At 40.9% G+C, this 25,887-nt stretch overlaps 2 protein-coding genes across 4 annotated transcripts in view; both read right to left on the bottom strand.

The window, feature by feature from the left end:
- LOC133419002 (MAGUK p55 subfamily member 3-like) overlaps positions 1–3,108 on the bottom strand; it is a 31,517-nt gene extending 28,409 nt beyond the window's left edge. Inside the window, exon 1 of the mRNA XM_061707981.1 lies at positions 2,984–3,108. The gene's annotated coding sequence lies outside the window, so the exon portion shown is untranslated. The remainder of the gene's footprint in view (positions 1–2,983) is intronic.
- Positions 3,109–5,573: 2,465 nt separating this feature from the next.
- The window catches only part of lrp2b (low density lipoprotein receptor-related protein 2b), an 80,443-nt gene continuing 60,129 nt past the window's right edge, over positions 5,574–25,887 (bottom strand). Inside the window, exons 56-81 of one of the 3 annotated variants that reach the window (XM_061707978.1) lie at positions 23,090–23,286; positions 22,705–22,950; positions 21,468–21,596; positions 20,236–20,355; positions 19,494–19,610; positions 19,299–19,415; positions 18,932–19,069; positions 17,964–18,086; positions 16,718–16,846; positions 14,619–14,750; positions 14,335–14,460; positions 13,474–13,617; positions 13,205–13,370; positions 12,931–13,059; positions 11,640–11,860; positions 10,476–10,658; positions 10,279–10,398; positions 9,200–9,287; positions 9,055–9,119; positions 8,749–8,938; positions 8,481–8,544; positions 7,283–7,414; positions 6,974–7,069; positions 6,777–6,851; positions 6,316–6,372; positions 5,574–5,939 (exon numbers count right to left, since the gene is read on the bottom strand). In XM_061707978.1, the coding sequence (XP_061563962.1) occupies positions 5,901–5,939; positions 6,316–6,372; positions 6,777–6,851; positions 6,974–7,069; positions 7,283–7,414; positions 8,481–8,544; positions 8,749–8,938; positions 9,055–9,119; positions 9,200–9,287; positions 10,279–10,398; positions 10,476–10,658; positions 11,640–11,860; positions 12,931–13,059; positions 13,205–13,370; positions 13,474–13,617; positions 14,335–14,460; positions 14,619–14,750; positions 16,718–16,846; positions 17,964–18,086; positions 18,932–19,069; positions 19,299–19,415; positions 19,494–19,610; positions 20,236–20,355; positions 21,468–21,596; positions 22,705–22,950; positions 23,090–23,286 (3,343 nt within the window). In that variant the 3' untranslated portion in view covers positions 5,574–5,900. The remainder of the gene's footprint in view (positions 5,940–6,315; positions 6,373–6,776; positions 6,852–6,973; positions 7,070–7,282; positions 7,415–8,480; positions 8,545–8,748; positions 8,939–9,054; positions 9,120–9,199; positions 9,288–10,278; positions 10,399–10,475; positions 10,659–11,639; positions 11,861–12,930; positions 13,060–13,204; positions 13,371–13,473; positions 13,618–14,334; positions 14,461–14,618; positions 14,751–16,717; positions 16,847–17,963; positions 18,087–18,931; positions 19,070–19,298; positions 19,416–19,493; positions 19,611–20,235; positions 20,356–21,467; positions 21,597–22,704; positions 22,951–23,089; positions 23,287–25,887) is intronic. The other 2 variants (XM_061707979.1, XM_061707980.1) reach the window with 2 other exon arrangements.

Raw genomic sequence — 25,887 nt, 5'->3', positions numbered from 1 at the left:
ATTTGGAATATCTTCAAGTGCTTATTTGTACGTATTAATGTGTCTTGTTCTGTTTTGTGCCTTTGTACTGTAATTGAAAAAGTCAATAAAGATATTTGTCAAAAAAAAAAGGATGCAGTATGTGAATAACTGTACGCAGTATGTGAGAAATACCCAATGGTGTGCTACTTCTGGGATTGTCAACCGGTGGTCCGCGGGCCTCTGGTGGTCCGTGTAATTGTAAATGGAAAACAATAATAATTTAAAAAATATATATTTATTTTTTAGACTCAATTTATTTTCCATTTACTATTCATTTTTGTGAATAATTTACCCATCCAAATTATGTCAAATGACAAACGTTGAAAGTCCTCTTGGCTTCCTATTGTTCATTGACTGTTTTTTGTTTTTTTTTATAGCAAAAGGTGCAAATAAAAATAGACACTGATGCAAATAAATAGCCTATATATGCCCATACTCTTATTTAAAAGCAAGGTGCAAAATAAAACAAACATTCCCAAAAGCAGTTGGTCCATGAGTTGCTTCTTGGTTATAATGGTGGGACTGGGACAAAACCAGTTGAAAACCTCTGCCCTAATGCAATGTACGGCTACAGGTGCAGGGGGGGGGTTGAAGCAGTCACGTTTGTTTGACACCGTTTGCACGGGGTGGCCGGACCAGTACACAGAGCATACTGCATACTACGCTGTAACTGCAGTACATACTGTAGTATGCAGTTATGAATAGGCTTACGTTCAGTAAAATCACCTACTTTCACTTGGACGATTCATGTTGTCAAACTGGATAATGGCACAGAGCCAGTCCTGACATTGTTTAACCTCATATATCTGTCCTCGTCCCTCACACAGACGTGCGTGAGCACCACCTGCTCCGCACACTCGTCTGCTGTCGGATGGGTCTCAGGAGGGAGACGGAGGGCAAGGTCGCCCATACGCTGCCGGAGCCATCTGCCCCACACTTGTGTGTGTGAGCAGTCCGCGCACCGCCCAGGATGTCACCCACATGCCTCATCCCACATATTTGGATTTGACAGATTACCTTCCAATATCCACCGGGAAAAAAATAATAATAATCAAAACAAACAAATTGCCAGATGCACATGGTGCAGAAGCAAAATAATCTCAGACTGGGTTTTGCCTGTCATTTTAAAACGACATTAAATACATTTGCATTGTCACTGTACAGAGGAAAAAGTCAGTGTATGTCAGTGCATATTAAGCTGGAATATGTATACGTAAGGAAAAAAAAAGCTTTAAAAACAGATTTACAGTGGAAAATTGATTTTCTAAGAAAGGAAAAAAAAGCCTTATTTCAAGAATATTTTGTTAGTTTTAAGAATTGTAGTTAAGAAAATATTGCTTACCCTGTTGCCAAACATGTTTTGGTTTAAAATAAGACAATTTTGAAGAGATTTGTGGAATATTAGGCTTATTTCTAGAGGAGCCGTTTTTGAAGTGTAAAAAATCTTGAATGGATTATTCTGAAGAGCAAAAAAACATTAGATTATTTAAGATTATTTTTCATTATAACAACAGGTATCATGAGATGACATTATGATACATTGTGCTTGGGTAAAATGTACTGCAAACGAAATAAGACGTGGTGAAGAGGATGCTAGGATCCAGACAGCTTTTTGGAGGATTATAAGGACATCAGTAGAAACACCTTCAGCGTGCCCACACTGACGCAGCAGGAGAAAGGCTCAGGCTGGCTCACACTTCCTCTGACTCACAGCCAAGCTGGTTTCCTGACATGTGTGCTGCTCTCACAAAGCAATATCACAGACTCAGACGACCACACAGAAAGTTCACGGGGCAGAGCAGGACCTGCACGTAAGGGATGGTACAGTGGATAATGAGACCATGCAGAGCCCCCTGCTCCTCCATCCATCCATCCAGACAGCCAGCCAGCCTGGAGGAGACGCTCTCCTGCAACCTGCTGCGCGTGGTCGCTGCACAACCGTGTCCCAGTAATCCATGTGCATCTCAGTGCTGGTATTTGGTGCCTATTTATTATCTGTTTTTTAAATCTTGCCCATGTGACTTAGGTAATCATCAGGTCATTTTGCACTTTTTAAATGTCGTTTTCCAGTTCTTTGTTGTAACTGCACATCTATCAGTGATTGTTTTGCATCTCATCCAGTTTGTGATATTGTTGTACTTGTTGCTGTTATTTATGCATGAGGTCATCTAACTTCACTTTGGGACCATTTGAATTAAGCTGTAATCATTTTGTGTATCGTAAAGGTTGATTTGTTTCTCAGTGCAAATTTTTCCCAACTTGTTGCTTTGAATCCCTTTATTTTATTTACTTTGCATGTCTGCTATCTTTCTGTCTATTTTATGTAATTGAGCACATCTCTGAGGCAAAAGGAAATTCATATTCAGAAGCTCACACATGGACCCAGGAGGCTGTTGGATGGAAACCACTTAAGGATGGATTAATTCATCTACTTATCAATTGTATTAAAAAAAAAAAAAAAGTGTAATACAGAAACATACTCATAAAAACGAAAAAAAAATAGACAATCTTTAACTAAAACCCGAATCCAGGACTCTGACCTTCAGCAAACCTGTCGGGCTCTTTTCCTTCTCCTGGGAGCAAATAAAGAAAATCAACAAAGCCCGTCTGGGTTGGGAGAAAAGCAGGTGAAAAGCGTTTCCTGTCTGCTCTGGTACCGACTAGACTTCCAATATTTTCTATTCTCTAATTTCCTTTATTTAAGACCAATCCTGCAAGACTCCTTTACTCTATGATTGGCTCTAATCAATCACAGGTGGTGCACACCCCTCAGGAATCACGCTTTTCCTCCCAGACCTGTGATTTTAAACCTTGATTTATTGTCCTAGATCATTATAATGCTGAATGAAAGAAGCTGATGTGTTTCCTGCTGATCTTAGTGTTAGTGATCTGAGATTGTCCGGCAGCCCCGCGTCTCTTTGTCGCCAGTCTCAGACACTGGGGAGCGTGTAAAACATCTTACCTGCTCCAGCCTCCTCTCCGCGTTTCTTTTGTCTGGACGATCAGCCTGCAGCTCCCGGCTCTTCCTCCGTCCCTCTCCGCGTTCACTCCGGCTGGCCGACACACACTAGGTTGTATTTCTCCATCCAGACCATCCCAGCGAGGCTCCCCCTCCGCCCTCCGCCCGTCAATCACTCAGCGCTCTCCTCCCGACGCCTTCACGGGCCCCTCGGAAACTTTAACTTCCACCATTTCGGAGATTCCCCCTTCACGAGGCATTTACGGGCTATTAATAGAAAGTCCTTCATTCAAAACTAACAGGGTACAAATATACAGGACTGTCTCAGAAAATTAGAATATTGTGATAAAGTCCTTTATTTTCTGTAATGCAAAAATGTCATACATTCTGGATTCTTTACAAATCAACTGAACTATTGCAAGCCTTTTATTATTTTAATATTGCTGATCATGGTTTACAGCTTAAGAAAACTCAAATATCCTATCTCAAAAAATTTGAATATTCTGGGAATCTTAATCTTAAACTGTAAACCATAATAAGCAATATTAAAATAATAAAAGGCTTGCAATATTTCAGTTGATTTGTAATGAATCCAGAATGTATGACATTTTTGTTTTTCTAATTGCATTACAGAAAATAAAGGACTTTATCACAATATTCTAATTTTCTGAGACAGTCCTGTACACTGGGAATGGGAAAACGTGCAATCCCAAAGTTGTCAGAAACATGATTTTAAAGTTATGATTATTTAGTGTCTCGTAACATTTCCTAAAAAGTCCAAACTCAGTCATAATTCTTATTCTTTTTATCATTCTATTTTATTTATTTATTTTAGTTACATCAAAGCCTCAGAGATGTTAAAATAGTTATCAGTTTAGGTTCTGGGAAAGCCAGTAATTAGATAGTTAGATGAAATAGGTTTTAAATACAACACATAAATGTTTACGGGACCAAGAATAATTGCATTGTGCTAAAATCACTCCAAATTAAACAACAAAAAAATAAATAACAAAACAACTTCCAACTCAGCAAATTGCTGAACAAGAACCATCAAACTAATGGAGCTGATCTAATTTTTGACAATACATCTTTAGGAAATTGGGGGAGTTATATATGTATATATACATTATGTTTATTTCTTTAATTCTTAAGATCCCTCAAATCAAATAAGTGTTTCTGTTTTACTCAGTACTCGAGTTGTAAAAAAAATCAGGGGGATGGTGGATTTGATCATATGGGGATAGATAATTTGTGCTGATTACAAATAATATAATATATTACAAATAATAGCAGTGACCAAAACAGCTGCAGAAATCCTGCAGGAATGACATAGCAGCAGTTAAATGCAGCCTTCTGTAAGCTTTAAATATCCACTGGGCTTACATCAAATACATCAAAACACAACAATAAAAAACACTTTTCTGAACTTATCAATATGACTCTGTCCTTCACAGGATAAGTAACATGGATCACTGAAAAAACTCACAATCTTAACAAGAATATTTGTCTTATTTCTAGTTAAAATGTCTCATTTTAGTAAAACAAATCTCATTACACTTAAAACAAGACTCATCACTGGAAAAAACAACAATTTTCACCTGTTTCAAGTAGATTTTCACTTGAAATAAGTAGAAAAATCTGCCAGTGGAACAAGATTTTTTTGCTTGTAATAAGAAGATAAATCTTGTCCCACTGGCAGATTTTTCTACTTATTTCAAGTGAAAATTTACCTGAAACAGGTGAAAATTGTCAAATAAGTTATTTTTCTGGTGTTATTTTTCTGGTGATGACTCTAAATGTTGAAATAGCAGTAAAACCACATTCATTGATGAAATGACATAAGGGATGGAAAGGAGGGATGGCAGTTTTACAGGGGGGATGATTTGGACCGTTTTTATTTTAGTACTGGTACTGGTTTTACTCCCCCAGCAATTCTTCCTAATTTTGGAATCATATACAATTATGGTATAGGTACCATTTCCGACAGCCCCTGAAGGCAGCACTGTGTGCACATGCTGTGAGGCCGCTCTGCTCCTTATATCCCTCCATTGCTCTTCATGCTCTCCTTTCACATCTCCACCTTTCAGGGAGTACGGCACTACACTCTATCTGATCAGCGTAGGGGAACCAGCAGCTTGAAAACATGGACTGAATCACCACGAAAACAGAAACACCCGGATACCAGCCCACTATCCATGCACTCCTCTCCACCTCAGTCTCTCCATCCCTCTTATCTGTCCCCTTCACTTCTCTTTTGTGCCTCCGTTCATGTGGCTGGACTGGTTGTTACGAGCTTGGAGACCCTGATGTGTTCAGACACGTCTGACAGCGGGAGAGAAGATGAGCAGAATTCTTGTTGTTGCTCTCACATCTCTCTCAAATGGTCAGGGTGGTTAAATGGATGATGACAAAGCCTTTCATATTAGTTCTGCTGGTCGGGATCACAGTTCTTTGTGATCAGTTGGCGGATTGTAACAACTCTTCCGGTTATAAGTGAACCAACACAGAGAGATAGATGAGAAAAGACTTGATCATATCAAGGAAAAAGCCGTTTGGTTAATTACACTCAAGAGTAATAGCAAGAGACATAATCTGATGTCTATATTAGTTTATTTGAGTTCCTCACAATCCACATTCACAAGAAGACTCAATCACAAACACTAGTCTTGATTTAAATCATTCTTTACATAGTCAAATTAACATTATCAATATTGAACTGTTTTCTAGGATTTTTCTTTTTACAATATTAATTACACTGAAGTCAAAGTTACACATGTTTCGCAAAGTATCACAAAATAATGTTGTTTTGTCTTGTACAAGCCGTCTGGTTGTGTTTGTCCATGTCCGATTCGTGGAGCTGCTCGGTTAATCAGCGTCCTGTTGAGAATGATCCCGTGTAATCTCTGGTCCGGAGGTCACGTCAGGCGCTGGACTCGGGGGCAGGTGCATGTGTGGGATCCTGCAGGATCACAGGGACATGTTTCCATATCCCGTTACGTGAGGTTTTAAAATGTTGTACAAGTTTAATATTGCATATCATTCTCTAAGGCTTAAGAGAAAATAAAACAGATTTAAAGACATCGTTGCCATCATCATATGAAGGGGAGTTTTTACTCGTCACTGTTTGGCTTAAGGTTTTTCTCCCACTAGGGGAGTTTTTACCGGCCATTGTTTATGTAAAAATTGCTCGGGGGTTTATGTTCTGGGTCTCTGGAAAGCGTCTAGAGACAACTTTTGTTGTAATAGACGCTATATAAATAAAATTGAATTGAATTGAATATGTAGAATATAACGGTGTAATCGTGGCCAGAATGTAATCTAGTGACAGGACTCACCGTGTATGTGGGATTTTGGAACGTCACCAAGTTGTCATCTGCTACGGGTCTGAACTGCTGGTAAAAAGAAGAAATAACAGTCTTAAAACGCACACTCAGATTTCACCACTCAGATGAAACAATCCCCCAGGTTTCAGTAGTTCCATAGTAAACTTTCTGTACTATTTTCATATTTATCCAATCCAATCCAGTTTTATTTGTTAAGCACATTTAAAACAACCACAGATGACCAAAGTGCTGTACAGAATAAATAACAAGACAAAACAGCTCAAGACATAAAATGTTAAATAAAATAAATAAAATAAGTTAAAAGACATAAAATAAAGGTAACAGTCATACCATCAATCAATAAAACAGGATAAAATAAAAGATAAAAGAATAAAATAAAGAATAAAAGGATAAAATAAAGTCAACTGTCTTGCTGTGTGTTAAAAGCCAAGCCAGTTTATCTCCATGGATACCTGTGATGTGGACACAGCTGGATCTGCAGATGTGGTGCTTTCTACTGAGTCTAGAAGCTGGTTTTCAGAAGGCTCCTGTAGAAGATTCAGTTCAGGAATATTAACCCAATTGAAGATGATATGTATTTTCAGGAAGTATCAATGCGCTCTTGATGATGGATGACTTTTTGACCAAAAACAAGACACAAGAAACCAACCTGGTACGCTTTTGCCGATTCATCCGCAGCTTGAGACTCCTCATACAGGGGATTATTCATGTTCTCCTGAGGAGCCTCCTGAACCGGGGCAGAGAACTGATCTCATCAAAACACAGAGCCTCATGACATTAAACTGCTTATCTCCTCTTTTATGAGGTGGACTCCAGCAGGATTCTCTATTCTGCTCACACCTCTGCTCTGCTCTGCTCTGCTCGGCTCGGCGCTGGCGGTGGGGAAATATTCCAGCGAGCAGAGGTGTGAGCAGAATCAATACCGTCTTCATGGTAGCAGTGATTTCTGTTTACTGACCTTGTTTGCTTCAGCAGGAGTGGGGGTGACAGCCGGGATGCCGGCGGAGGTCGGCTCTTCTCCGGCTTCATACGCCGGGTTCTCAAAGCTCTTTCCCCCGGCGTCGTCCATGGACACCGACGTGCAGGGAACCTGACGCCAGGAAAAAACCAAAAGAAAACAGATAAAGGTTCCTTTCCACTGTTTATCTACATGAAATGACAGAAAGAGGATTAAATAGGCGCCAGGAAGATGAAGCGGGTTTAACATATCCAGGGTTTCTTTAGGTGAACTGGCTTAGATAATATTAACAAATGCACTCTCTCATCTCTCATAAAGATGCTTCTTAGTGACATTCAAACTAAACCTTTTCAGTCTGAGACAGATGACGAGGGAAGAAACTTAGACATCTATACACTGATTTCCTTTTTTATTATCTCATTTTCTCTTATCTCATCTCAAGTATAAGTTGCCATGGCGATGCACCCGAGCAAGAGGCAAACCAGGTTATTGACACTAACATGCTCATAGTAAGGTCATCTTATGGGATATTTGGCAAATCTGGGAACTAAATCGTTACCAAGAAATCTCTTCACCAATGTGTTTCTAAAGTTGTCTAATAACATGTCCTAAAAAGTTGAAATTCAACTCCTGGGGGAAACCTCGTAAAAAACTGCACAAAGTCGGGGTACCAATAACCGATTTTCGAAAATTTGAAAATGCAAGTACATCTCAGTTTGTGGAGTCTGTCAAGGCATTACCTGCAAAAATGCTATTCATGATGACGGCATTGATGAGGAATACTCAGACATTCACTCATAAAGCATTCCTGTTTGCTCTGACTAATGTGAAACGAATTGTAATAAATGCAATCTTATGTAAATGCAAAAAAGGGTGTGGCAGTTTTTCCACTAAGGAATGGTTGTAGTGAAAAACAAATGCTATAAATGAACTCAGAATCATAAAAAAAACCCTAGTTTGACCAAATTAAGCATTTTTGATTTTTCAAAAATCGGTTATTGGTACCCGACTTTGTGCAGCTTTTACGAGGTTTCCCCCAGGAGTTGAATTTCAACTTTTTAGGACATGTTATTAGACACCTTGAGAAACACATTGGTGAAGAGATTTCTTATTAACGATTTAGTTCCCAGTTTTTTAGACGCTTCCCTTACTATAAGGAGTTAAATCTGGAAAATAACATTGAACTTCGACAACTGACCGGTTCTGAGCTCTGGCTTGATTCACCGCCTTCAGCATTGGCTCCATTTTGGGTGAAACCATTCCTGAAAAATGATGAGCACACAAAAGTAGTAGTAGTCAGTGCACTGTAAATGATGTCTGACATAACTCTGAAAACACACATTTAAACTCTGCCAGCATCCATGTAGGTACAATGAAGTCAGCGGCTGTCAGTCTGATCTGGCAGATGCTTTTTGTTGCTTTAAACAACCGCAGTATTAAGATTTTCTTTTCTGTCTCTGTCTCACCTGAAGCCTGAGAAATTAGGCATACTGGGCATACTGGGCATACTGGGCATACTGGGCATGCTGGGCATGCTGGGCATGCTGGGCATGCTGCTCCTCAGCCTCTCCAGCACGTTAGACTTGCTCCTGGCAGCATAAACCAGAGCAACCAGCAGAGCAACAATCAACACCGTCACCCCGATGGCTATTCCGACTGCCAGTGATGAATCAGGAAAGAAGCAAAGAAAGAGATGCACAAAGACGCTGGTTAACCGAGAATGTACTTGCATTTTCACTGTGTCAAGCCTCTGGGAGTAAAATCAAACATACTTGAGGATGCCACCACGTTGTACACATTAGTCTGGCAGTGCTCTCCCTTCCACTCCGGGGGACAACTGCAGGAGAAAGAAAACAAGCCCAGTCCATAATACTGCTGGTGAAGGGAGACTGTGCAGGGCGCGGTCAGCAGCCTCACATGCAGAGAGCCTTGTTGTCGTCAAAGTAGCAGGTGCCTCCGTTCTGACACTGGCATGGCGGCGGCATGGTGGGCGGTGGCTCAAACCCTGACGGGGAGAGGAGATGAGCAGAATTAATGAGCAGAGGGATTTTTATTTTGCATCAGGAACAGGTTTCTGTAACGCTCCAATTAAAACTCTATCACTGTATCCTCGATTCTTAGGGCCAATCCCAATATTCACCCTACTCACTACCACTAGCCCTCACTCATTACCACTAGCCCTCACTCACTACCACTAGCCCTCACTCACTACCACTAGCCCTCACTCACTACCACTAGCCCTCACTCACTACCACTAGCCCTCACTCACTACCACTAGCCCTCACTCACTACCACTAGCCCTCAAAATGAAGCCACAGGCGTCACTTGCTACGTCACTGTGTGGTTTACGTTCGAGTTACTTAAGAGGTCCTGGCCATTTAAATTTTTTCATTTTTGTGAGATCAGGATGAAAACGTTGCAGCTTCACATTAAGCCTGAATTATGGTTCTGCGTTAAATCGACGCAGAGCCTACGGCGTAGGTTACACGGAACCATAAATCAGCCTTTATTCTGGCGAGATCTGAAAAGACTTCGCAACGAGCCAGCGAGTGATTATGTACATTCACTGAGTGAATATTATGAAAGTAAAATATATATTTCTCACTAGAAATGTAATCAAAATGCATTTTTATGCAGAAACTAACTCAAAATATTGATTTTATTCACTAAAAAATGAGAAATGTCCGCCATGTTTTTTTGTTTGATTCAGTCTGCAAATGATGACATAAAGCATTCTGGGAAATTTTCTCTGGCCCTCCGTCGGCGAGTCAGCATCTGAAATCCCTCGCTCTGAATGGCCAGAATCATACACCCTAGCCCTAGATACCGTATGTGCACTCCCCCTAGGTGAAAAGAGGAATGAGGACACCACTACCCGGGGGGGATTGGGACTGGGCCTTAATGTCTGCTTAATCAGATTCACTTATTTATATAACGATTTACTACAAAATATAATGTGGGAAAAACAATGTTTCGACCGCTTTGCTATGAAATACCTGCATCGCATTCAGTGCTGCTGCCGGAGACGAGGCTGGTGCCTTCGGGGCAGGCGCAGGTGTATCCTCCCGGCCGGACCAGACACAGGTGGCTGCACGTCCCCTTACACGGGTTCTTCACTGCAAGTACAAAGATGCTAGCTGCATTTCTTCTTCCTTCTATGCTGAGTTTTGTGACGCGTGAGCGTGGATCTTACCGGCGATGGAGTTGTATCTCTGCTGCTGGTACACGGAGACCTGGGTCAGCCAGGGACCTGCCGTCAGCAGCTTGGTCTTGTCTCCGCCGCCAAACTTGTCCTGTCGAAACACCTCGCCCTTCTCCTGCGTGCTCCAGTAGACGTGGTCCTCGAACACGCTCACGCTGAAGGGGTTTCTCACATCTGAGCAGGGAAACAGTCGTTTGTCAACCGCAGTACTCGAGTTGTAAAAAATAAATCAGGGGGGATGGTGGATTTTATCATATGGGGACAGATAATTTGTGCTGATTACAAATAATATAATATATTACAAATAATAGCAGTGACCAAAACACCTGCAGAAATACTGCAGGAATGACATAGCAGCAGTTAAATGCAGCCTTCTGTAAGCTTTAAATATCCACTGGGCTTACATCAAATACATCAAAACACAACAATAAAAAACACTTTTCTGAACTTATCAATATGACTCTGTCCTTCACAGGATAAGAAACATGGATCACTGCAAAAACTCACAATCTTAACAAGAATATTTGTCTTATTTCTAGTTAAAATGTCTATTTTTAGTAAAGAAATCTCATTACACTTAAAACAAGACTCATCACTGGAAAAAACACCAATTTTCACCTGTTTCAAGTAGATTTTCACTTAAAATAAGTAGAAAAATCTGCCAGTGGAACAAGATGTTTTTGCTTGTAATGAGAAGATAAATCTTGTTCCACTGGCACTGACTATTTTTCTACTTATTTCAAGTGAAAATTTACTTGAAACAGGTGTAAAATTGGCAAATAAGTTATTATTCTGGTGATGACTCTAAATGTTGAAATAGCAGTAAAACCACATTCATTGATGAAATGACATAAGGGATGGAAAGGAGGGATGGCAGTTTTACTGGGGGGATGATTTTGACCGTTTTTATTTCAGGGGCGATGATTTGGACCGTTTTTATTTCAGGGGGGATGATTTGGACCGTTTTTATTTCAGGGGGGATGATTTTGACCGTTTTTATTTCAGGGGGGATGATTTGGACCGTTTTTATTTCAGGGGGGATGCCATCCCCCCTCATCCCCCCTCAACTCCAGTACTGGTCAACCGGCTCCAGGCCAAAGAGTATTACTCATCTCCACTGACGCCGCTTTAAGTTCCTGCTTTTCTGTTCCTCACCGATATAAACGACAGTTTTACGTTGCTCCCCCGAGGGCAGAATGGACTCGATGCGGCTTTCCTTGGAGTCGGACCAGTAGATCCTGTCGTCGTTGGTGAAATCGATGGCCAGGCCGGTGGGCCAGCCCAGGCCGTCGGCCACCAGAACTTTCCTTTCCTGTCCGTCCAGCCAGGAACACTCGATCTTAGCTGTGTCCCCTCGATCTGCCCAATAGAGCATCCTGCAGAAATCCCAGCCACACTTTAGATAATCCAAATGCTAACTTAACAACCCTGATATTGCTATGCTATTATAAGTCTTATAAATGGGTTTGATCTGAACCAAAATGAGAGAGTGATTGATTATTAAAGCATTGACGTCAGAATTAAAACAATGTCCAAACCTTAACCAGTTTAAAAACAAATATAAAAACATGATTTTTACGAAGTACAAAGAGGAAGGGGTTTAGCGGCTTTTAGGGGCAGCTAATTATGTATGTATGGAATTATCTATAATGTATGGATGTATGTGTGTGAATATGTATGTGTATATGTGTATATGTAGATATATATAGATATAGAGCAGATGGAGTTAATATAGAGATAGTATGATGTAAATAAGTATATTTATATAAATATTTATATGGGCATGTGTGTACAAATATATAGAAATATTCAACTATTTTTTTTAGTTTAGTTTAGTTTATTGGTCCTTTTCAATTCCCAGTACAGGTGCAATTTGTCGGTGCCATACAAAAAAAACAACATATATAATCTTTGGTGTGTATACATTGTATGTATATATACTGTACATATACTGTATATATATATATATATATATATATATATATATATATATATATATATATATATATATATATATATATATATATATATATATATATATATACAGTATATATACATACAATCTTATACAATTCTAGCAAATCACCAAGGACCAAAAGGCGTGTATGTGTATGTATGTATAGGTAAGTGTGTGAGTATAATTATAGTATAGTTAGTTATTATAAATACTTGTTAATAAATGATTAGTGAATGGGGGTAGAATTAAATAGGTTTACATTTATTCCTACTCCTTTTTGCACATGTCAATTAAGATATTAAGTATTAAAGGATGAAATTCTTAGTTTTTTTTGTTTTGTTTTCTTGTCTTCCCTTTTAATTGTTCTATTTTACATGTACAAAATAAAATAAAATCAATACAAAAAAAAATAAAAAAATCTCCACTGCTTGAGTTGATTGACTGAAATTATTGTAACGTAAAGCGTATAGGTGATCATGTCTGTTTTACCCCAGTCGAGGGTTGATGGCCACTGCAGATGGATGACCCAGGTCGGTCTTGACGAGATGTTTCCTGTAGCGTCCGTCCAGCAGAGCCACCTCCAACCTCCTCAGCCGCGAGTCTGCCCAGTAAAGGTTTCTAGAGACAGAAAACAGCTCATGTCTACAAAATATGAACCCATGTTGGCGTATTTGCATCTTTTCTAGAGTTATTAAACCGTCTGGGAATTTGTGAGAGCACAATTTACATTCAGGCAAGTGAGAGAAAGAGGTGACAGACGTACCTGGCGACCCAGTCCACAGCGATGCCGTCTGGCGACGTGATGTATTTGATGTCCAGCTCAACGGCAGCGGCGATGTTATTACTGCCGTCGTCCACTGAGGGTATGTATGCTCTTTTAATGGCGCCTGCCGCAGAGTCCTTCCCAGCAACGGTGAAGTACACCATGCCTGAAGAAAAAAACAAACACGATATAAGAGTTCTTTATATCGTATAAGACCCAAAGAGAAAGTTTCCTCTGTTTTCCTTGCGAGATCAAACAATGTGCCGCACTGAAACCGGTGCCGTTGTGGTCCCAGTCGTAGTCCAGAGCCATGATGCGCTCCTCCTCTTGCAGGTAGTCGTGGTAACCCTCCGTCTGCAGGTTGAACCTCCTGATACGAATGTTCTCTGGTAGAAGCAGCAGCGGAGAAGATCCTGCAGGAGGAGATTTAACGAGACAGCAGGACTGAGTAGAGTTGGAGAGGCTGAGTTTAAGCTTTGGGCTGTTCCTCACACTGAACCACAGGGAAAAGTTATTCTTTCACGTAAAAAGATTGTTCTTGGTTGAAAGACCTGATGTCCTTTATATTTAGAGAAAATTCAATACGGTATTAGGGGTTGCTCTGACAAGTTTTCTCATATTTGGGAACCTATTCTTTCTTTTGTTAATTCTTTGGCATCCTTGGAAATTTAATTTAATTATAGGGAAGTATGATACTGCTAACCATGTCTATTTTATTTAGGGTTCCTCTTATGTCTGTTTATTTTAATTTTTATTTATTTATTTTATTTTATTTTTTTAAATTATTTTTGTTTTTGTTGTTTTGTGTGTCCTGTATTTTATTTTATTTCTTTATTTTTCCTATATTTTTTTTTCCTATTATTATCGTCTTCAGTCAGAGTTTGATTGGTAATTGGTACTTACTTTGGGACCTGTTTATAATTATGTACTTTACAGTGTGTGTGTTTTGAGGGGTTTGTTATGTTAAGTTTTGTGTCTTTATTTATTTAACTTTTTTTGTTTTGTGTGTGTGTGGTAAAATATAAAATGGGGTAATCTGTCGAATCCTTTAAAAAATGTTTATTGTGTAATAAGCATTACATCGACTACCCAATAAAGAAACATGAAAAAAAAAAAAAGATTGTTCTCACCCTCAGCCTCACACATGTTGCCGTCGCCCACTTTCCTGTAGCCGGGTACACACTCACAATCGTAGCTGCCTTTGGTGTTTTTACAGGCCTGAGGACAGGTACCATACTCCTCACACTCGTTGATGTCTGAAAGAGGGATGACATGTGAGCGGTAACTTCAGAAAGGAGCACAAAAGCACTGCTTTGATCATATTTGCTCTTCTCCGTAGATCTCATGGATAGTTTTAACCCCCTGATGTCCAACTACTGTGTGTGTGTGTGTCTGTGTGTCTGTGTGTGTTTACCCAGGCATGTGTACGTGCTGTCTGGGTCCACGCTGTATCCGGGTCTGCAGGAACAAATGAAGCCGGTGCCGTTCAGGTTGGTGCACTCGTGCTGGCACAGCTTCTCATCGCAGTTTCGGTCATGGCCAAAGTCTAGACGGAGACGGCACAGAACAATTAGTTTCGTCTTGAGAGACACATGAGGTCATGAGGTATACAGTCATTTACTCAATCACAGTCACGTTTAGGTGGCTCACGGCAGCTGGGCTAATTAACGTTTGACAGCATTTGTTCCTTCATATGAGAGAGGAGGCTAAAATATAATAAATATAATATATATATATAATATATATATTACATAATATAATATTCATATAATATAACATATCTCATAGCCATCATTTTTGTCCACTGTTGTGTTGTGCTGGTCTGCTGCCCCCTTTATTTCTCTTTTGTGTAGTTTGCAGGCCGGAGCTTCAGGAGCTGCACGCTGACCTGCAGTCCCCCCTCTGATCATCCCACTGCTGCTTCCACCTGTCTGTGGGGATGTCTGTTGTGTGCTTGCTGACGTCTTAGCCTGCCCCCTCTCCTTTCTCTGTTCTTCATTCTCCGTCTGTTCTCTCTTTTCCTGCTCTGCCCAGTCTGGCCTTCGGCAGGAGGGTCCCCACTAGGGGAGTTTTTACCTGCCATTGTTTATGTAATAATTGCTCAAGGGTCATGTTCTAGGTCTCTGGAAAGATCTTAGAAACAACTTATGTTGTAATAGATGCAATATAAATAAAATTGAATTGAATTGAATAGGGCCAGTGTCAACACACTGAACTCTCCTCCTTGTTGAGGAAACGCTCAGCATTTCATCAGCGGTACTCCGCGCCACCAGGATACTGAGGCGTGAAACCGCTGAACTTAGACAACAGCTGTGCAACGATGATCGCACACCTGATGACCCCTCGAGAAATTCTGATGAAAAACACGGAATAAATTCCACAAATGTGACTTCCACTCTCTTCAATTACTGTTTCTGTTTAGGAAATTTCGCAATTTTAAACCTTAAGATCCGTTCATGACCGCAAGATACCTTTTGTTATTTCTTTCTTTCATAGTTCTTTTTATTGATTTTCACTTACACATAAACAAAACATTAAACATTCCCTCCCCACAACGAACTTCCCCTACCCCTGCTGTCACTCAATGACGTTAGTGAAACACAGTATAATTGAAAACTAAAATGGATTGTAGAAGCAGCATGACAAGGTCTGAGACGTCAGCAACCAATGACGGGTATCTGTCAAAAATTAACTACTACACTTGTGTGGAGGGTTTATCAAAAAAGGTCAAAAAAGGTCTCCACACTTTAAAAGCACAGCACATCCCTTACCCAGTGGGAAACTGAGGGGGGGCGGCCTCCTTCCACCCCAATGTATCACCACCAGAAGGGTGGTAAAAGCCATTACTTTGTGTCCCCCTACAGGTAGCTTCATCCCGTCAGGAATAATCCCAAATATAGACACCAGAGGGTTTGGGTGGATTTTAACTGCTAACACCGTGGAGAGAGCTTAGCCTCCCAATACCCCTTTAACTTCAGATGGAGCCAAAACATGTGGATTAATGTTGCGTCCTCCAATTTACATCTGTCACATATGGGGTTAATTTGTGGATTTATTTGAGACAGTTTTGCTTTTGAAAGGTGCACCCTGTGTATCACTTTAAATTGGACTAGTTAGTGTCGTGCACACATCGAAGACGAGTGAACTCTTTTCGCAATTTTTGACCAGGTTCCGTCATCTATTCATGTTTGGAGGTTTTCTTCCTATGCAATCCTGATTCTAGCCAAGGAGGGGGAGTCTAATTCTGAGAATAGCCTGAGAATCTGTGAGATTGCCCCCTTCTTTGTTGGGTTAAATGACATGATGTCATCTATGATAGATTTAGAGGGTTTATTGGGGAACTGTGAAAGAACACTCTTAACATAATCCCTTATCTGGAAGTATAAGATACATTCTGTTATTTAAGATGATGTGGACTTTCATGGGAGAAAGCAAGTCTTATCTGAGTAATCAGGGTCCTGTCGGTGTGTTCCTTCTTCTTTTGTTCCGTTTCTAAATGTGTGTGCTACTCACTGCAGCCCATCTCATCAGTGCGGTCCCCACAGTTGTCGTTGTGGTCACAGACGTACGGCAGGGACACACAGTGTCCATTGGTGCATTTAAACTGGTCCAGCGTGCAGGGGGCCAGGGTGGGCTCGCGGCCTGGAAAACACAGTCACAGGGAAACGTTTGTACAACTCATCCGAAGAAATGTTACTGCTACAAGATTGAATGCTTTCCCTAGCCCTACATCCGCCTAAATGTCTGGAATCTAGAAGCCAATTTTTGTTTAGGTATAGAGGTGTCAAAGTCTGGAATAGTTGGTACCAGATTGCAAACAATTGTAGGTCCCTATCCATCTTCAAAAGTCTCAAGAGAACATTTAATTCAACAGTGTAGCCAAGAAAGCTCTTGCTTTTCCCACTGTTAATGTTTCTTTTGTACTTCATATTCTGTGTTGCCACTTGTTCAGCATAATATTCATATTTTCATGATCATGTCTTTATAGGTCAACACAACAGTAATTTTTTTATTTTCATTCATGTTCTGCATGCAATTTTTATGATATATTATTTATTTTTATTTTTATGATTTTGTATCCTCATAACTATATTGTTAAATGTTATTAGGTGGGGGCTCCTCATAAGCCTACTGGCTTGCTTGCTCCTCCCTGCACAGTTTCTTTTAACTGCACTTATTTGTGTGATGTTATTTTTATTGTATGTGCTAAATAAAACTAAACTAAACTAAAGCTAAACTTGTTCATCTTCATGACCACCAGATGACCCGCGTACTCGCTCATATGCACACATGTACGGTAGATTGTTGAGATACGATATAGTGTCTTTACCATTTCCTGCATTAAAAAAATCCGTGGATTTAGATCCAACCTCCACTCCATACCTTCCTATTAAATCTCTGAAATAATTTGATTGATATTTAAGCTGATTGTAAACATTTCCATAAAATAAGCTGTTTCCTTATCCCCTGTATGTTTGGGGCTTTGTCACCTGTCACTGATGTCACGACAGGATTTTCCATTTCGATAACTGCAACGAGCATGGTTGAGCGCTTTAGTGCGGCTTGGAGTAAAGCTGGCCAATTCAGACACTCATCCCAAGCGTTGCCTCCGCGCCGCCTCAACTTACTCCAGATCTGGCCTGCCTGTGTTAGGGCACGGTGCACTTAACTTGATTCCCTGCACGCGAAAGCGCGCCGCACACAAGCAGAGTATGTTAGTTTCTACCAGCTCAGGCTGGTGGGGAGGCAGGAGACCTACACAGGTCTTCTTGCTCGTCGCTGCCGTCTCCGCAGTCGTCCCTCTTGTTGCACAGCAGGCCGGAGTAGATGCAGTAGCCGTTGGCACAGCGGAACCTGGACGGCATCTCGCAGGTGATGTTCACTGTTAAACACACGCAAACGTGAGCTCAAGAAGATGTGCTTCAAAATTCATATATATATATTCACAGTACTGGAGTTGAGGGGGGATGAGGGGGGACGGCATCCCCCCCTGAAATAAAAACGGTCCAAATCATCCCCCCTGTAAAACTGCCATCCCCCCTTTCCATCTCTTATGTCATTTCATCAATGAATGTGGTTTTACTGCTATTTCAACATTTAGAGTCATCACCAGAAAAATAACACCAGAAAAATAACTTATTTGACCATTTTCACCTGTTTCAAGTAAATTTTCACTTGAAATAAGTAGAAAAATCTGCCAGTGGGACAAGATTTATCTTCTTATTAGAAGCAAAAAAATCTCAGATTTTTCTACTTATTTCAAGTGAAAATCTACTTAAAACAGGTGAAAATTGTTTTTTCCAGTGATGAGTCTTGTTTTAAGTGTAATGAGATTTTTTTTTACTAAAATGAGACATTTTAACTAGAAATAAGACAAATATTCTTGTTAAGATTTTGAGTTTTTGCAGTGATCCATATTGATAAGTTCAGAAAAGTGTTTTTTATTGTTGTGTTTTGATGTATTTGATGTAAGTCCAGTGGATATTTAAAGCTTACAGAAGGCTGCATTTAACTGCTGCTATGTCATTCCTGCAGTATTTATTTCCTTCTTTGATTTGAGGGATTTTAAGAATGAAAGAAAGAAACAATGTATATATATATACATTTTTTTTTAATAATTTTTTTTATATACAGTATATATCCTAAGATGACAAAAGTCAGCATTAAAAGACAAAAAAAACAACATTTAGATGAGGATGAAACATTTCAATCTGATATTTTTCTCACAGCATAGTCCGATTTGTTCGTCAGAGCGGTCCCCGCAGTCGTCATCGCCGTCACACACCCAGCTCTGGCTCACACACAGCCGGTTTGCACACTGGAACTCACTTGGAGGACACCAACGGCCCCCTGGGTAACGCGTAGCTGGACGGTCGACAGGATAAAAGGGATGTTTTTACTTTGTTGCAAAATTAAAAACCATTTATTTTAACATTTTGGATGGGGTTCACTTTTTTTATTATTAGACTTGTTTTTGAAATGAGTGTTTCTATTTTTGGCTTTGAAGATGAATATAATCTTCTTAAATCGCAGTGCTGTAAAAGACGGCGTGAGCGATGAAGCTTTGCCAGGAGGTTTCATGTTGTTTACTTACGACAGCTGGTCTCGTCTGAGAGATCCTGACAGTCGGCCCGGCCGTCGCACTGCAGAGCAGCAGGGATGCAGTGACCCGAGTCGCACTGGAAGGAACCGGGGCGACACGTGCGCAGCTCTGGAAGAGAGGCGAGGTGTTAACGTGTGGCTCTGTGGGAACCAGGACACCGGGGAAGGGAGTGTGCACGCAGCTCACCGCAGTCTCGCTCATCTGAGTTGTCTCCGCAATCATTGTCATGGTCACATACCCAATTTCCAGGGATGCAGTGTGCGTCGTCACACCGAAACTCGCTTTCAGAGCACGGCCTTGGCTCTGGAAAGCACAATCACAGAGATAAACATTAGGATCAGTGAGCAGTCCGACTGCTTCCCCAGAATCCTGCAAGGGCTTTATTTCTACAGAGAAACAGGCGGCGTTACGCTCCAATGAATGAATGAATGAAGTGGTTTATCATTCATAATCTCAATGAAAGGGCAAATTCAAAAAACAAATTAAAGCTGCAAGCAGCGATGAACGGGCCCTCACGCGTGCAATTTGCACCAATTAAGGTCAAGGACTCAAAACTAAGTCCGATGACACCACCCACGACTCTCTATGTCAAACCATTCAAAAGTTATGGCGGAGAAAATTTTTCTAGGGGGCGCTGTTGAGCCATTTTGCCACGCCCATTAATGCAAACCATGAAATATCAAATTTATCGCCAGGCCTGGCTTGCATGCAAAATTTTAATTGGTGACTTTTTGGGCACGTTTAGGGAGGCAAAAAGGCCCTCATTTCTTCAGAAGAATAAAGAAAGAAAGAATTCCTACAATAGAACCTTCGCACTGTAAGTGCTCGGGCCCTAAAAACAAGACAAATGGTGTCCAGTGGACATTTTTCCCTTTAATTTGTCCTTGTTTGCAAACGTTCTGCACGGACTGAGTTCGGAGTTACTTACGGCAGTTCCTCTCATCCGAGCCGTCGCCGCAGTCGTTGTTTCCATCGCACCTCCAGCGGATGGGAACACAGCGGTGGTTGTCACAGCGGAAATCTCCGTGAGGGTCGCAAGTCACCCCCTCTGATGGAGCAATACAGTCAGAAAGCAGCATAAGAAACAGTTTAAATATAAGAAAATAGTCTACCAATGACAACATTGTAGTATTAAAGGTTTAAAACTCATTAAAACTGAGCTGGGAAGTTTATTCTGAAGGCTTCCCTTTCATGTAGGATGCCCGATATTTAAAGTCGAGATGTTTAAAAGTTTATACCAGGTACCTGCAACCTGAACTGCTGGAGGCTTGAAAGATGGAGAAAGATAGTGAAGAAAGTGGCTCAAGGGGAGAGGAAGTGAGCAAAGTTTCACCGCTAGTTTTAAGATGACGGCGAAGAATCCAGCAGGTAGCAAAAGGTATCAGAGTGTAATGTACAGCAATAAAGACTGGTTCCTAAAACAGCTGCTTCCACGAGCCTGATGGGACATTACTCGGGATGTGATTGAAAAACAAAATAATGACTTATTATTTAAATGAAACCCACAGAGTTGGTCTCCAATGTGTTTTGTAGTTCCCCAAGAAAAAAATATCTACAAGATTTGGTTCTGTTTCCAGAAGTGTTTGTGAGTTGGGAGGGGGGTGCTGGTCCTACAGGTGGGGTCATCTTTTATTCAAATCACTGTGCTGTTTGCTTTAAAGAATAATAGGACTTTTGAGATGATCTCAAACCGTTTTGTCTTTGCTGCAGGACTTTGCAACTTTCTGGATGAGCTGAAATAAAAACATGGCATCAACCAAAACAAATCAATGATTCATCTTATTACTGAGCTGCATAAACGGTCCACCAGTGCTGATGCATTATTCCAAATCAAAGTAGGTGTATTTCCTTTTGTCTTTAGTACAAAGCCCACAGATATATAGTACAAGGTAGTAAAACAGTAGATATATCTGAATTTCTTAATAAATTAAGAAAATATCTTGAAAGGCAAGTGGTTACACATTATAGCTTTCTTTCCTGTACAGTGGCTTTTTCTTGAACTTCACAAGTCCTAGACTGGATATGACCAGTACTGGAGTTGAGGGGGGATGAGGGGAGATGGCAATGAGATTTTTTTACTAAAATGAAACATTTTAACTAGAAAATCTATCTTCTGAGACAAGCGAAAAAATCTCCACTGGCAGATTTTTCTACACTGACCGCAGCCTTCCTCGTCACTGTTGTCGATGCAGTCGTTGGTGCCGTCGCAGCGCTCCCACTGAGGAACGCAGCGGTAGTTCGTCTTGCAGGAGAACTCCGTGTCCTCGTCACACTTGTGGTCTGGACCCACTGAGGAAGAAAAACACAGAGATAACAGAGATTTAATCTGACAAGACAGGTGAGACGAAGGTGGGGGTTTAACAGAGGAACTTGTTCCGTCTTCTCAAAAGCTCTATTGATAGAAATGAGGTGAATCATCTGTGTAAACTTAAAGGGGACCTATTATGGCATCTAATCCCTATTTTAAACAGGCCTTGAATGTGTTAAAAACAAGCTTTTGATTGTTTTTGTTAAATAAATTAGAAATTCAGCCTCTGAGCCATGTCTTTATCTTCCCATTCTCTAACCTCATTATCTATGCAGGATTCTGAGTGGGCGGGGCTATGATAATGAGGCTCTGTGCTGATTGGCTGAATGACGCGATACACCGCTACGAAAAAATGGTGGAAGCTCCAGCCGGCGGAGTTACGCCTGAATTATGGTTCTGGGTTAAATCGACACAGACTCTACGCCGTAGGCTCTGCGTTGGTGTAACGCGGAACCATAAATCAGCCTTTATACCGTGTCATGCATGCGATGCGAGCGAGCGTCAGCGACAAAATCAATTCCATCCATCCATTTGCTTTATTTTCTATTGGACTGTCCTAACTGGACGCAAAGACACGCGGTGCCGTTTTGAGCTGAACATTTGTCGGACGCCCTGCTTCTATTTTCTTCCTGCCGCTCGCGTTGAAAGCCGGTTGAAAGCGCTGTAGGAAACAGTCATGATGAGGAACGGCTGATCCAGTTAGTTGAAATGAGAAGTTATCTCTATGATACCTCCTCATTTCACTACAAAAACCTCAATAAAGTGGCAGCTGCTGGAGGGAGATGGACAGAGAGTACGATGTCACGCAGTGCTACGATAGTCGGACGCTCATGCAGTTACACGGTTTTATAGTTGTGGGCGTGGTTTGCATTTTGGTTACATAACGAAAATGCGCAAATCTGAACTGCTCGTAGATCCACATCACACTGTACGGATCATCCGGACGGCTGTACAGACACTGCAGAATCTGGTTGCTTTCCTCCTTCTCTGAGTTGGCAGGCTGAGGGGAGACCACTGTATATATGTTAAAGCAAGAAAAAACCTGTTTTTCATAATAGGTCCCCTTTAACGTGCTGCTGCAGCACTCACTGCAGGTTTCATACGGCTCATCAGATCCGTCTCCACAGTCGTCCTGAGCGTCACACACGTAGCTGGATGGCACACAGCGGCCGTTGGCACACTGGAACTGCCCCGGGGCGCAGGTCCTCTGTGCACAGGTCTCTGCATCCTCGTCGCTGCCGTCTGAGCAGTCGCTCACTCCGTCGCAGTGCCAGGAAACAGGGATGCACTTCTTGTTTTTACACTGAAACTGGTTTGGCTCGCACCGGTGATCACCTAAAAAAAGGGACAAGGATCCAGATTTAAGCAACAATCTGAAATCTAAATTCAGCCAGTGCAAATCCCTTCAGTTGTAGATTTCTAAATTGTTGTCTGCAAGGAAATGTTTCGTTAGCGACTATTTTTGTTTCCGTACTGCAGAGAGCGGCGTCCTCGTCCGAACTGTCGGGGCAGTCGTTATCGCCGTCGCAGAGGAATCCGGGGTAGGTGCAGTTTCCATCCTGACACTGGAACTGGCCGGCGGGGCAGTAGCGAGGGGGGCAGGTCTGCGGCTCATCAGAGCCATCGCCGCAGTCTGACTGGCCGTCGCACTTCCACCATATAGGCACACATCTAAGGACGGGAGGAATTACAAATATATTCAAGGTGGAAATAATCCAGCAAAATGATTCTTCATTTAAATCAGGGCTAAAAACATTACTGTTTACTGAAGCATACTTTTAAATTAAACACTTACCTGCTGGACTCTACTGCCCTTACTTTTTAACAACTTGCTTTTTATTATTCTACCTCTTTTCTTATCATTTTATTTCATTTTATTTGTTATTTATTAAATTTTATTTCATTGTATTGTATTATTAGGGCCCGAGCACTGACAGTGCGAAGGCCCTATTGTATCTGTAGGAATCGCCCCCCTTTCCAACGAAATGAGGGCCTTTTTTCCCCCTAAACGTGCCCCAAAAGTCACCAAATTTTGCACCAAGCCAGGCCTGGCGAAAAATTTGATATTTAAAGGAGCATGAGGCTCCTTTTAACAAATGAGACTCTCTAGCGCCACCCTTTGCCACGACGGCCGTCGGGGGTACTGCAGCCAACAGTGAAGCCGGCACCGGAGAATGGGGAGAACGTGCATGCAGCGTCATGTGACGTCACATCCGCAGGACAGCGCGGGAAACTCGGGCCCCGAATTGCACCACATTTTGCAGCACACAGCCTGTTCAAGGCAACGGAGAGATACACTAGAGCAGTGGTCCCCAACCCCCGGGCTGCGGCCCGGTACCGGGCCGTGGGTCATTTGGTACCGGGCCGCACAGAGAGAAATTTTTTTTTTTTTTTTTTATTAAAAAATAATTTCTGTAGAATCCCCGACTGATGATGGATGACTCTCAAACTGATGGTTCACAATGTTTTTATTCCTTGGATGTAAATACACTGCAAACACACCGTAAGAGCTATAAAGGAATAAAATAAAATAAAATAGTTAGTCTTTTTACATTCATATAAGTTTAACTTAAATACAGACCGACGCAGCTGTTCGCTCGGTTGGCAATAAAGCTACCACAATACATGAGCGACCAAACTCAAGCTGGACATAAATACGGTATAAAATTTGCACAAATCCTCATCAGCAGGTGCTTTTTGTGTCAGTTAGGCTCCACTTTAGCATTCCCGACACTAGTTTAGTCTTTCAGACACACTTTCTACAGCCATTAAACTTTTACCCTTAAATTCCGAAGCGCCGGATGTTTACGAGGTCTCGGTGAGACGCCTTCAAAATAAAAGCACTAAATATCAGTCTACTTAATATATAACAATAAAATAAAATCCTGGCTTTAAATAACGTTAATGAGAAAACAAACATAAAAACACATTTATAGAAACACTGATATTATAGGTAATTTACAATTTCCATTATTTCATTTTATTTCTTAAAAAATGATGTTTTTTTATTATTATTAATATTATTATTATTATTATTATTATTATTATTATTATTATTATTATTATTATTATTATTATTATTATTATTATTATTATTATTATTATTATCATTATTATTAATATTATTATCATTACTACTACTATAGCGAAAATACCACAGTTTTTAATGCCGGTCATTTTATTTAGTTTTTATCAGCTACACCTTTAGATTGGGCCGTGAAAATATTGTCAGACATTAAACCGGTCCGCGGTTCAGAAAAGGTTGGGGACCACTGCACTAGAGGGCTCATTCTTTTGGGTTTGGAACGCTTCATCTGACATTATTACTAGAAAACTTAAAACGTATACTAATTTTTTTCATAAATCCTGCCTCATGCTCCTTTAATGGTTTTCATTAATGGGCGTGGCCTAGCGGCTCAACAGCGCCCCCTAGAAAACTTTGTGCCTCAAGCCCCACAATACGGTTTGACGTACATGAACGAAAATCGGTACACACCTGTATCATGTCGCAACTTAAAGAAAAGTCTCTTGGCGCCATGGCCGAAACCAAACAGGAAGTCGGCCAATCGTGTAATTTTGGCGCAATTTATGCCATTTCTTCAGCCGCTTCTTCGCCCGAACCGTAACGTGCACTCAGGTGTGTTATACATCAAAATGTGCGTCTCCATCCTGCGACGATACGCATTACTTTTCTCAGTCAAAAGCGTTACCGTGGCGACGATAGACGCCAAAAAGCGCGTCCCCCCTTCATCTGATTGGTCCATATTTGATAGTTCCTATTTTCTGCAATAACTTTTGAATGGTTTTATAACGAGTCGTGGGTGGTGTCATCGGACTCGGTTTTGAGTCCTTGAAATAATTGGTGCAAATTAGCCCTGCCCCTTCTTCTGATTGGTCCATATTTGATAGTTCCTATTTTCTGCAATAACTTTTGAATGGTTTGATACAAAGAGTTGTGGCTGGTTTCATCCACTAAATGTCCAGGTCTGAAGAATCTACATGCAAGTCATACAAACTTCCACTGCAGCCTGAACGTGCACAAGGGTGCGAGGGCCCGTTCAATTATTTAATTTAATTATTTCTTATTTCTATTTCCTTTTTTAATTGACTTGTTACTGTTTAATTGTGACTTGCTGCTTTTAATGTTGATGTAAAGCACTTTGAATTACCTTGTGTTGAATTGTGCTATACTAATAAACTTGCCTTGACTTGCCTTACTTTATTCTAAACTGATTTTATCATCTGATTGTCGTTCCATACTTTACTCTTCAT

This window comes from Cololabis saira, chromosome 19 (assembly GCF_033807715.1).
Source record: "Cololabis saira isolate AMF1-May2022 chromosome 19, fColSai1.1, whole genome shotgun sequence".
Lineage (NCBI taxonomy): Eukaryota > Metazoa > Chordata > Actinopteri > Beloniformes > Belonidae > Cololabis > Cololabis saira.
This window is presented reverse-complemented; position numbering and strand designations above follow the sequence as displayed.